Consider the following 13,557-nt stretch of genomic DNA (forward strand, 5'->3'; position numbering starts at 1 on the left):
ATTCAGTTGGTTTTTGCTGAATAAGTTAATTCATTCAATATTTTTTTTTCAGTGCCTGTTATGCCAGGCACTGAGGATGTGGTGACGAACAAAATTGTCCTTACCCTGGTGGAGGTTTTAGTCTAGTGTGGGAGACAGAAAACAAACAAATATATAATAGCTGGTGGTTTAAGTGTTATAAAGAAAAATAAAGCAGGATAAGGAGGAGGGGGGCTAAGGAGTTACAGGGAAGGGTACTATTTTAGACAGAGTAGTCGTGGCAACCTCTCTGAGGAGATGACATCTGAGCACAGTAGAATGAACAAGGGAACAAGGCCCCCCATCTAGGGGAAGAGTGCCTTAGCCATGGCAGGTGGAGGGACAGCAAGTGTAAAGGCCCTGAGATGGGAACGTGCTCCGTGTGTTTCAGAACCAGCAAGGAGGCTAGTGTGGCTTGTAGGTTCTAGTAAAGATGTTGCATTTTATGCCAAGGGTGATGGGAGGACATGGGAGGGTCTTGAGCAGAGGAAGGGGATTTATTTTTACAGTGATCACTGTGGCAACTGTGTGGGAAGTAGAGTGTAGAGGGTAGGAGTAGAAGCAGGAGACAGCAAGAGTAGGGTGGAAGCAAGAGAGTAGAGGAGAAATGTCAGATTTTAGATATGTTTTGAAGGATTTGCTAATGGACAAGATGAGGTGGGGTATGAAAGAAAGAGTCAAAGATGATTCCAAGGTTTTTAGCCTGAGCTATTGGGTCGGTGGTGGTCTTGAACTGAAATCAGAAAGACTAGGGGAGAGGAGAATGGGTTTTATGGGGGAAATTCTTCTTTTTTCTGTGTTCTTATTTATGCAAATTAGTACCTAATGAGGAAAAACTTTAATTAAAGCATTAAGGATCTTAAAGATCATCTAACTCAGTGATTTCCAATGATGGAAATCATCTTCTGCAGGAATAAAAAGAATACCTGGCTCCCCCCACCAAGATGAGTCTTCCCCACTCACCTCCGAAGCCCACTATTAATGAGGGTGTTGTATTCCTCAAGTGTTGGATCAGAACGAAGGTTGAAAACCATTGACCTACTTGCTTCCCTTGTTTTATGGGCGAAAAAAACCAGGACTGAATTGCCCACGGATATAAAGCTAGGTGTTCTCTTACTTCAGTTAGTAATTGCTTCATCAGTCTTTTCAGTCTGTAAACTCCTTGAAAGCAAGAATTATGTCTTAAATTCTTTCATGTTTTCCTTTTTACCTAAGAGAGTACTGAGTAATAATAGACATCTAAACATTCAGTAGAGCATAAATCCTAAATGAAAAGAAAACCCTGCATGTATTTGTATCTGTGAGCAGTCAAATACTCAGATACTCTTTAATAAGAAATTATATGGTCATTTTTTATGCTATAATCTATAGTCACAACATTGTTATCTTCTTGAGAAATAATATTTGTGCCTTTGGTGTCACATAGGCCGTGAGACAAACTTTGTTCTGGTAAAAAGATCACTTCCATTTGGCCTTGTGGTTTTGAAATATGAGACCCTCATTTATGATTATTGACTCAGAGGTTATCCTGGAGGATTAGTAAGAGTATTACATGCTGAGATAGTCTCCTTAAGAGGCTGTAATTCTCCGGGGGACTAGGCTTGTGCCTTATTCGTCCTCGTTATCTCTTCCAGCACTGAACACAGTTCCTGGCATAAACTGAGGATGCAATAAATTGTGGTCGAATTGAATTTTCAAGGCATGCGAGGCTGGCTACCTCTACTTGTGGGAGTAATTTTCAGTAAAGCTATATTTTGGGAGTTATGTATCACATTTAATCTCGTTTTTAGGTCCAGCCTGATGACTGGAGGGGCTAGGCGAGGAGTACCCAACCCTTGGCTCTTCGAGGAACCAGAGGAGACCAGAGGCCTGGGTTTTGATGAAATCCGGCAGCAGCAGCAGAAAATCATCCAAGGTACTGAATACTCTAGGAGGATGGGCCCAGAAACCTTGTCATATTTTTACTACAGCCTTCAGTGTTCATTACACTCATTGAAAATCAGATGAACTGTTGGTCTTTTAAAGCCCTTGGCAACTTTGTGCCTCAGGATACGTGAGGAATAGACAAATAATGTCACCCATCTAGGAAGCTCGCAGAAGTAGTGGGGGAGAGAGAGTACTCGCAGCTCTGAATCTGATACGCCCTGGTGAATCTGGGGCATGTGCTCCTTCCTCTTCTCCACAATTGGGAATTATTCTCCAAGCACAGGACTCTATCTTTTTCTCGTATAAAATAAGTCATTTTGGCTTTTACCTCCAAGTTCATCTTGCCCAATGGCTTTTAAACCTAATTGTTTTTTTACTTTCTTCAATTTTTTAAATTTCAGACGCAATGCATGATTGTTACACAGAGCTCAAACAGTATAGGGATATATAAAATGAAAAGCTCTCCATATTGCTTTTCCAATCTCAAACTGTAAACAAATTAATATATATTTCCTTAGACTTTTTTTCTGTACATATAAATACATATATTCAGTATAAGCACATATATTTTGCATAAATATGGATCATTATATATGTAATTCCACAGCTTTTTTTTTTTAATATGTGTCATGGACATTTTGTCATTTCAGTATTAAGATATGTTATTCTTTCTAATTCTACTTATTTAAAACAGCTTGATTGAGGTATAGTTGACAATATCATAAATAGCACATATTTAAAGTGTATGATTCAGTAAGCTGTGACATGTATACACCTGTGAAACCATCACTACAATTAAAATAATGAACATAATCATTATTCCCAAAGGTTTTCCTCACGTCTCTTTGTAATTCTTACTATTGTCCCTCCCCCAATCCCCAGACATCTGCTGATCTGCTTTCTGTCACTATAAATTAGTTTCTATTTTCTATAATTCTATATAAATGGAATCGGATAGCATGTACTCTTTGGGAGGAGGGAGTATGGCTTCTTTATCTAAGCATAATTGTTTTAAGACCCATCCACATTGTTGCATGGATCAGTATTTCCTTCTCATATTGTAGAATAGTATTCCATTGTGTGAATTTCCCACAGTCTGTGTGTCCGTTCATTTGTTGATGAGTATTTCGCTATTACAAATACAACCGCTATGAACATTCATGTGCAAATCTTTCTATGGACCTAAATTTTCATTTTTCTTAGATAAATACCCACCAGTGGAATGAATGAGTCGTATAGTAGGTATATGTTTAACTTTTAAACAAACTGACAAACTAGTTTCAAAAGTGGTTGTATTCTTTTACATTGCCACCAGAAGAATTTGTACGTGCTGGTTGTTTCAGATCCTCACCAAAACTTGGTGTCGTCAGTCTTTTTAATTTTAAACATTCTAATAGTTGTGCCGTTGCATTTCATTGTGGTTTTAATATGTATTTCCCTAATGACTAATGAATCTTTGCATGTGCTTATTTGCCATCAGTGTGTTGTCTTTGGTGAAGTGACTGTTCAAATTGTTTATCTATTTTTTTTTTTTTTGTGAGGAAAATCAGCCCTGAGCTAACATCCATGCTAATCCTCCTCTTTTTGCTGAGGAAGACCAGCTCTGAGCTAACATCTATTGCCAATCCTCCTCCTTTTTTTTTCCCCCAAAGCCCCAGTAGATAGCTGTATGTCATAGTTGCACATCCTTCTAGTTGCTGTATGTGGGACGCGGCCTCAGCATGGCCGGAGAAGCAGTGCATCGGTGTGCACCCGGGATCCGAACCCGGGCCGCCAGTAGCGGAGCGCGTGCACTTAACCGCTAAGCCACGGGGCCGGCCCTGTTTGTCTATTTTTAATTGAGTTGTTTCTCTCTTATTTTTGAGTTGTAAGAATTTTTTTATGTACCCTTTTATATGTCATTTGTCAGATACAGTTTTACAAATATTTTCTCCCAATCTATGGCTTATATTTTTCATTTTCTTAACAATATCTTTTAAAGAGCAGAAGTTCTTAATTTTGATGAAGTCCAATTAGAAATCTTTGACTACCTAAAACCACAAAGATTTGCTGCTTTGTTTTTTTCCTAGAAATTTTATAGTTTTAAGTTTTGCATTAGGTCTATGATCTACTTTGAGTTAATTTTTTATATAGTGAGGTATAAATAGAAATCCAATTTTTTTTTTTTTTTGCATTTGGATATCTATTTGTTCCAACACCATTTAAAAAAAAAAAGACTATTCTTTCTCTACTGAATTACTTTGTCAAAAATCATTTGACCATATATGTGTAGGCCCATTTCTGGACTCTCCATTTTGTTCCATTGGTCTATTTGTTTATCTTTACATCAGTGCCACACTGTCTCAGTTGTTGTATCTTTATAAGTCCTTAAGTCAGGTGGTCTAAGTCCTCCAACCATGTTCTTTTTCAAAATTTTATTGGATATTCTAGGTCTTTTGCATTTCCATGTGAATTTTAGAATCTGCTTTCAATTTCTACAAAAAAAGTCTTGGAATTTTGTTTGGGATTACATTGAATCTTCAGATTAAATTAGAGAGAATTGACATCTTAATAGTATCGAGTCTTTCAATCCATGAATATGGTATATGTGTCCATTTATTCAGTTCTTCTTTAATTTTTCTTAGCTGTGCTTTGCAGTTTTCACTGTGCATGTATTAACATCTTTTATGACGTGTTTCTATTTCATATTTTTATTCTCTTATTAATGGCATTTTAAAATTTCTATTTCTGATTGTTGCTAGTGTATAAAAATAGTTGATTTTTGTGTATTTGTCTTAGATCATGCAACCTTGCTCAACTCACTAATTTGTTCTAATAGATTTTATAGAATCCGTAGGATTTTTTTATACACATGATCATGTGGTCTGTGAATAAAAATAGTTTTACCTCTTTTTTAGTGACTTAAGTTTTTGGGGGGAGTTTTAGGTACACGTCAAAGTTTGGAGGAAGGTATAGAGTTCCCATATACCCCCCTGCCCCGACACATGCATAGTCTTCCCCCATTATCAACGTCCCCCACCAGAGTGGTACATTTGTTATAATTGGTGAACCTACACTGATGCATCATAATCACCCAAAGTCCATAGTTTATCTTAGGGTTCACTCTTGAGTTTTGATAAATATGTAATGACACGTATCCATCATTAGAGTAACATACAGAGTATTTCCACTGCCCTAAAAATTCTCTGTGCCCTGCCTATTTATCCCTTCCTCCCCCCTCTACCCTTTGTAACCTCTGATGTTTTTACTCTCTCCATAGTTTTACCTTTTCCGGAATGTCATGTAGTTGGAATTGTACAGTATGTAGCCTTTTCAGATTGGCTTCTTTTACTTAGTGATATGCATTTAAGTTTCCTCCATGCCTTTTCATGGCTTGATAGGTCATTTCTTTTTGGTGCTGAATAATATTTCGTTGTCTGGATGTACCAAGTTTGTCCATTCACCTACTTAAGGACATGTTGGTTGCTTCCAAATTTTGGCAATTATGAATAAAATTGCTGTAAATATCTATGTGCAGTTTTTTTTTGTGTGCACCTAAGTTTCCAACTCTTTGGGTAAATACCAAGGAGTGTGATTGCTGGATCATATGGTAAGAGTATGTTTAGTTTTGTAAGAAACCACCAAACTGTCTTCCAAAGTGGCTGTACCATTTTGCATTCCCACCAGCAATGAATAAGAGTTCTGTTGCTCCACATCTTTGTCAGCATTTAATTCTGTCAATTTTGAGATTTGGGCCATTCTAATAGATGTGTAGTGGTATATCGTAGTTTAATGTACATTTCTCTAATGACATATGATGTGAAGCATCTTTTCACATACTTAATCTGCCACTTGTATATTTTCTTTGGTGAGGTGTTTGTTAAGGTCTTTGGCCCATTAAGAGTTTTTTGTATATTTTGCATAGCAATCCTTTATCAGCTATGTCTTTTTCAAATATTTTCTTCCAGTCTGTGGCTTGTCTTCTCATTTTCTTGACAGTGTCTCACAGAGCAGAAGTTTTAAATTTTAATGAAGTCCAGCTTATCAATTATTTCTTTCATGGATCATGCCTTTGGTGTTGTATCTAAAAAGTCGCTGCCAGGGCCGGCCCCATCGCTTAGCGGTTAAGTGCGTGCGCTCCGCTGCTGGCGGCCCAGGTTCGGATCCCAGGCGCGCACCGACGCACCGCTTCTCCGGCCATTCTGAGGCCGCGTCCCACGTACAGCGACTAGAAGGATGTGCAACTGTGACATACAACTATCTACTGGGGCTTTGGGGGAAAAATAAATAAATATAATTATAACAAAATAAAAAATAAAAAGTCGCTGCCAGACTTCCAGTTTCCTGTTCTGCATGTAAGGACCGGGGAAGTTGCCACTCCATCCTAATGATCAGTAGTAAGATGAACAAACTGGAAAATAAGCAACTCTTCTTAGATTTGTTAGAGGGGGAGGACACAGGGCAGATCGCTTCCTGCAAGATTGGAGAGACAGACAAGTGAATACAGGGAGTCCCAGCTTACTGGAGCAAAGATTTGCAAGCAGAAGCCAGTGTGGGAACCAGTGCTGGGTAGGAAAGCCTGAACTGTAATTGACGAATTGCCAGAGGCTCAGTGTGGACAAGTCTGAGAGTTAAAAACTCCAGGGGACCCAGTCATAGAGTGGTCCCCACAATTTAGTGAGATTTACCTCCAGGAGCTCGACCAGGTTCTCACAGCAAATATCAGAGAAAAATCCTCTCATGCTTCTGACAGAGGGAGGGGGAAAGGAACCATTTTGGAATACGCAGAGTGCTCTGTTTTTCTTAGCAAGGTGTGCCCTCAGGAGAAACTAGTTAACCAGAACCTCACTTGCTAGGGTATTATCAGAGCCTAACTGACTTGGGGGAAAGGAAATGCCCAACTCCAGCCCCCTAGCCATCTGTCCCACCTAAGGGGGAAAGAAAAAAACTATGAAACACTTGTGAAGTTCACAGTCCAGAGTCATAGGCTCACAAAAGACTGAGACCTAATCATAGGATTATAGAACACTCCCCACACCTTATTACCACATTTTGCTAAAGGCCTGTTTACAGCAGTTCTTTTCACTGTATATCTGTCTGGCTATTAAGAAAATAGTACAAGGCATACCAAAAGGCAAAAAACATAATTTAAAGAGATGGTAAGCATCAGAACCAGACATGGCAAGGATGTTGGAATTATCAGACCAGGATTTTAAAACAACTATGATTAATATGCTAAGAATTCTAATGGATAAAGTAGACAGCATTGAAGAACAGATGGGCAGTGTAACCAGAGAGATGGAAATCCTAAGAAAGAACCAAAATGAAATAGAGATCAAAAACACTGTAACAGAAATGAAGAATGCCTTTGATGGGCTTATTAGTAGACTGGACACAGCTGAGGAAAGAATCTCTGAGCTTGAGCATATCTCAATAGAAACGTCTAAAACTGAAAAGCAAAGAGAACAAAGACTGAACAAAACAGAACCAAATATCCAAGGACTGTGAGACAGCTACAAAAGGTGTAGCATATGTGTAATGGGAATACCAGAAGGAAAAAAAGAGAGAAAAGAACAGAAGAAATATTTGAAACAATGACTGAGAATTTCCCCCAAATTAATGTCAGACACCAAACCACAGGCCTAGGAAACTCAGGGAACACCAAGCAGGATAAATACCAAAAAAAAAAAACACTATACCTAGGCATACTATCTTCAAATTACAGAAAATCAAAGATAAAGAAAAAATTCTGAAAGAAGCCAGAAGAAAAAAACACCTCACCTATAGAAGAACAAAGATAAAAATTACGTCTGACTTCTCAGAAGTCATGCAACCAAGAAGAGAATGGAGTGAAATATTTAAAGTGTTGCAAGAAAAAACCCACCAATCTAGAATTCTGTACCCTGTGGAATTATCCTTCAAAACTGAAGGAAGAATAAAAACTTGCTTAGACAAATAAAAATTGAGGGAATTTGTTGTCAGTAGACCTGCCTTGCAAGAAATGTTTTAAAAATTCTTTAGAGAGAAGGAAAATAATATAGATCAGAAACTTGGATCTACATGCACCCCTGTGTTCATTGCAGCGTAATTCACAATAGCCAAGACTTGGAAGCAACCTAAGTGCCCATCAAGGGACGAATGGATAAAGAAGCTGTGGTATATATACACAATGGAATACTACTCAGCCATAAGAAATGATGAAATCCAGCCATTTGTGACAACATGGATGGACATTGAGGGTATAATGCAAAGTGAAATAGGTCAGAGGGAGAAGGTCAAATACCGTATGATTTCCTTCATTAAGTAGTAGATAATAACAACAATAAACAAACACACAGGGACAGAGATTGGATTGGTGGTTACCAGAGGGGAAGGGGGGAGGGAGGAGGGTGAAAGGGATAATTCGGTACATGTGTGTGGTGATGGGTTGTAATTAGTATTTGGGTGGTGAACATAATGTAATCTATGCAGAAATAGAAGTACAATGATGTACACCTGAAACTTTTACAATGTTATAAACCAATGTTACTGCAATAAACAAAAAATTAAAAAAAAGAAAAAAAAAAGAAACTTGGATCTACATAAAGAAAAGAAGAGCATCAAAGAAGGAAAAATTGAATTAAAAAAAAAGTCATTGCCATATCCAAGGTCATCTAGGTTTTCTCCTATGTTGTCTTCTAGGAGTTTTATAATTTTTTGTTTTCCATTTAGGTCTGTGAACCATTTTGAGTTAATTTTTGTGAAGGGTATAAGGTCTGTGTCTAAATTTGTTTATTTGCATGTGAATGTCCAGTTGTTCCAGCACCATTTGTTGAAAAGGCTATCTTTGCTCCATTGTATTACCTTTCAGATCAGTTGACTATATTTTTGTGGGTCTATTTCTGGACTCCTGTTCTGTTGATCTGTTTGTGTATTTTTTCACCAGTACCACACTGTCTTACTACATTACTGTATTACTGTAGCTTTATAGTAAATCTTGAAGTCAGGTAGTGTCAGTCTTCCAGCTTTGTTTTTTTCCTTCAGTGTTGTTTGGCTTTTCTGGATCTTTGGCTGCTTCATATAAACTTTAGAATGAGTTTGTCAGTATCCACAAAATTGCTTGCTGAAATTTTGATTGAAATTATGTTGAATCTATAGATCAAGTTGGGAAGAACTGACATCTTGACAATATGGAGTCTTTCTGTCCACGAACATGGACTCTCTCTTCATTTATTTAGTTCTTCTTTGATTCCATTCATCAGGGTTTTGTAGTTTTCCTCATATAGATCTTGTACGTTTTTGTTAGATTTATACCTAAGTATTTCATTTTTGGGGTGCTAATGTAAATGGTATTGTGTTTTTAATTTCAGATTCCAGTTGTTCATTGCTGGTATATAGGAAAGTGATTGACTTTTGTATGTTAACTGTGTGTCCTGCAACCTTGCTATAATTGCTTATTAAATTCTAGGAGATTTTTTGTCGATTCTTTTGGCTTTCTACATAGACAATTGTGTCATTTGCAAACAAAGAAAGTTTTATCTTTTTCTTTCCCATCTGTATACCTTTTATTTTATTTTCTTGTCTGATTGAATTAGGTAGAACTTTCAGTCCGATGTTGAAAAGAAGGGGTGAGAGGGGACATCCTTGCCTTATACCTGATCTTGGTGGGAAAGCTTCCAGTTTCTCACCATTAAGTAAAATGTTAGCTGTGAGGTTTTTGTAGATATTCTTCATCAAGTTGAGGAAGTTCCTCTCTATTCCTAACTTACTGAGAATTTTTATCATTAATGGATGTTGGATTTTGTCAAATACTTTTTCTGCATCTAGTGATATGATCATGTGATTTTTCTTTTTTAGCCTGTGGATAAGATGGATTGCATTAACTGATTTTTGAGTGTTGAACCAACCTTGCATACCTGGGGTAAATCCCACTTGGTTGTGGTGTGTATTTTTTTTTTAATACGTTGTTGGATTTGATTTGTTAATATTTTTTTGAGGATTTTTGCATCTATGTTCATGAGCGATGTTGGTCTGCAGTTTTCTTGTAATGTTTTTGTCTAGTTTGGTATTAAGATAATGCTGGCCTCACAGAATGAGTTAGGAAGTATTCTTTCTGCTTCTATCCTCTGAAAGAGATTGTAGAGAATTGGCATAATTTCTTCCTTAAATGTTTGGTAGAATTCACCAGCAAACCCATCTGGGCCTGGTGCATTCTGTTTGGGGAGGTTATTAATTGTTAATTCAACCTCTTTAATAGATATAGGCCTATTCAGATTGTCTGTTTGTTCTTGTGTGAGTTTTGGCAGCTTGTGTGTTTCGAGGAATTGGTCCATTTCATCTAGGTCATCAAATTTGTGGGCACAGAATTGTTGATAATATTTCTTTATTATCCTTTTAATGTCCATGAGATCTGTAGTGATGTTTCTTCTTTCATTTCTAATATTAGCAATTTGTTAATTTGTGTCCTTTCTCTTTTTTTCTTAGTTAGCTTGGTTAGAGGCTTATTGATTGTATTGATCTTTTCAAAGAACCAGTTTTGGTTTCTCTGTTGATTTTCTATCAATTTCATTGATTTCTGCTATAATTATTATTTCTTTTCTTCTGCTGACTTTGGATTTAATTTTCTCTTCTTTTTCTTATTTCTTAGGGTTGATCGTAGATTTTCTTTTCTAATATACACATTCACTGCTATAAATTTCCCTCTATACACTGCTTTGCTGCATCTCATAAATTTTGATAAGTTGTGTTTTCATTTTCATTTAGTTCAAAATATTTTTAAATTTCTCCTGAGATTTCTTTGACCCATGTGTTATTTAGAAGTGTGTTGTTTAATCTCCACATATTTTGGGATTTTCCAGTATCTTTCTGTTATTAATTTCTAGTTTAGTTCCATTGTGGTCTGAGAGCAGACATTGTATGATTTCTATTCTTTTAAATTTGTTAAGGTGTGTTTTTTGGCCCAGAATGTGGTCTGTCTTGGTGAATGCTCCATGTAAGCTTGAGAAGAATGTTTATTCTGCTGTTGTTTAATGAAATAGTCTATAGATGTCCATTATCTCCAGTTGATTGATGGTGTTGTTGAGTTTAATTATGTTTTTACTGATTTTTTTGCCTGCTGGATCTGTCCATTTCTGATAGAGGAGTGTTGAGGACTCCAAATATGATAATGTATTCATCTATTTGTCCTTGCAGTTCTATCACTTTTTGCCTCATGTAGTTTGATGCTTTGTTGTTAGGTGCATACACGTTAAGAATTGTTATGTCGGGGCCGGCCCCGTGGCTTAGCGGTTAAGTGCTCACGCTCCGCTGCTGGCGGCCCGGGTTCGGATCCCGGGCTCACACCGAGACACCGCTTCTCTGGCCATGCTGAGGCCGTGTCCCACATACAGCAAGTAGAAGGATGTGCAACCGTGACATACAACTATCTGCTGGGGCTTTGGGGGAAAAATAAATAAATAAATAAATAAATTAAAAAAAAAAAAAAAAAAGAATTGTTATGTTGGACTGGCCCGGTGGCTTAGTGGTTAAGTGCACGTGCTCTGCTGCTGGCGGCACCACTTCTCCGGCCATGCCGAGGCTGCGTCCCACATACAGCAACTAGAAGGATGTGCAACTATGACATACAACTATCTACTGGGGCTTTGGGGGAAAAAAAAAATAAATAAATAAAATTAAGAATTGTTATGTCTTGGGCCGGCCTGGTGGCTTGGCGGTTAAGTGCGTGCGCTCCGCTGCTGGCTGCCTGGTTTCGGATCCCGGGCGCGCACCGATGCACCGCTTCTCCGGCCATGCTGGGGCCGTGTCCCACATGCGGCAACTGGAAGGATGTGCAGCTGTGACATACAACTATCTACTGGGGGGCTTTGGGGAAGAAAAAGGAGGAGGATTGGCAATAGATGTTGGCTCAGAGCCGGTCTTCCTCAGCAAAAAAAAGAGGAGGATTAGTACGGATGTTAGCTCAGGGCTGATCTCCCTCACAAAAAAAAAAAAAAAAAAAAGAATTGTTGTGTCTTTTTAGAGAAATGACTACCTTATCATTATGTAATGCCCTTCTTTATGCCTGATATCTTTATTTGCTTTGAAGTCTGCTCTGTCTGAAATTAATATAGCTACTTCTGCTTTCTTTTAGCATGATATATCTTTCTCCATCTATTTACTTTTAGTCTATATGTGCCTTTATTTTTAAAGCGGGGTTCTTGTAGACAACATACAGTTGGCTCTTGTTTTTTGATCCACTCTGACAGTCTCTGTCTTTTTTTTTTTTTTTTCGGTGAGGAAGATCAGCCCTGAGCTAACATCCATGCCAATCCTCCTCTTTTTGCTGAGGAAGACTGGCTCTGAGCTAACATCCGTGCCGATCTTCCTCCGCTTTATATGGGATGCCGCCACAGCATGACCTGACTAGTGGTGCCTTGGTGTGTGCCCAGGATCTGATTCTGGGCTGCCAGCAGTGGAGCGCACTCACTTAACCGCTATGCCACAGGGCCGGCCCCCAGTCGCTGTCTTTTAATTGGTGTGGTTTTACTTCTTCATTTTAATTTGGATGCCTTTTATTTCTTTTTCTTGCCTTATTGCGCTTGCTACAACCTCCAGTACAGTGTTGAATAGAAATACTGAGAGCAGACATTCTTGCTTTGTTTCTAATCTTAGGGGAGAAGTATTCATTTGGAAGCCAGATGTTGTGAATTTTTCTTTGTTCAGTACTAGATATTTTGTATTTCTAGAAGTGTTCTTGAGATTTTTTTCTGGGATAGAGTTAAGTTATTTGGATTTTGTTTTGTAAGGTGGGCCAGAGCAGTGTTTATTGTAGAGCAGAGATCAGTGAACTGTGGGCCACAGTGAACTTTGGGCCACATCTGGCCTGTCACCTGTTTTTGCATGGTCTGCAAGCTAAAAATGGTTTTTCCATTTCTAAGTGATTCAGAAATAGTCAAAAGAAGATTATTTTGTGACTGCAAAAATTATATGAAATTCCAAGTTTAGTGTCCATAAATTAAGTTTTATGGGAACACAGCCATGCTCATTCATTTTGTCTATTATCTAGATGCTTTCCTGCTACAATGGCAGAGTTGAGTAGTTGCTCTAGGGACCATATGAACCACAAAGCCTAAAATATTTACTATCTGGCCCTTTGTAGAAAATGTTTGCTGGCTCCAGGCTAGAGGTAATTTACCCCGTTACTGAGCTGAAACCATTCTGAATACTCTATCTGATGCCCCGTGAATTACAAGGTGACCTGGTCAGTGGGAAAAGGAACTGTGTCCAGCCCTGTTTGAGCTCAGAGGATATTCCCTCTAACGCTTTCAGGTGATTCTTTCCCCAGCCTTGCTTAGTTTCCTCACACACATGCTCTGATCAATACTCAGATGAAGCCTCAAGGTAACCCTGTGCAAATCTGCAGAGTTTTCTCTCTGTGCTGCTCTCTCCTGTCTGGTTCTGTGCCCTACGTCACCTTGACCTATTTGGATTCTTCTCAACTCTGGGAGACTGCCGGACTCCACCTGGGTTCCTCCCTCTGCACACCACAACCTGGGAACTCTCAAGGCAATAATCTGGGGCAGTCAGAGCTCATCTGGTTTGTTTCCCATCTCTCAGCGATCATTGTCATTCGGTCTTGATGTCTGTGTCTTGAAACTGTTGTTTTGTATATTATGC

General features: G+C 38.3%; 1 protein-coding gene across 3 annotated transcripts in view; it reads left to right on the top strand.

Annotated features, from left to right (window-relative positions):
- STX8 (syntaxin 8) overlaps positions 1 to 13,557 on the top strand; it is a 243,449-nt gene that overhangs the window by 40,087 nt on the left and 189,805 nt on the right. For all 3 annotated transcript variants that reach the window (XM_058559723.1, XM_058559724.1, XM_058559725.1), the window contains exon 5: positions 1,809 to 1,933. In XM_058559723.1, the coding sequence (XP_058415706.1) occupies positions 1,809 to 1,933 (125 nt within the window). The remainder of the gene's footprint in view (positions 1 to 1,808; positions 1,934 to 13,557) is intronic.

The sequence above is a fragment of the Diceros bicornis genome, chromosome 18 (genome assembly GCF_020826845.1).
Source record: "Diceros bicornis minor isolate mBicDic1 chromosome 18, mDicBic1.mat.cur, whole genome shotgun sequence".
Taxonomy (NCBI): domain Eukaryota; kingdom Metazoa; phylum Chordata; class Mammalia; order Perissodactyla; family Rhinocerotidae; genus Diceros; species Diceros bicornis.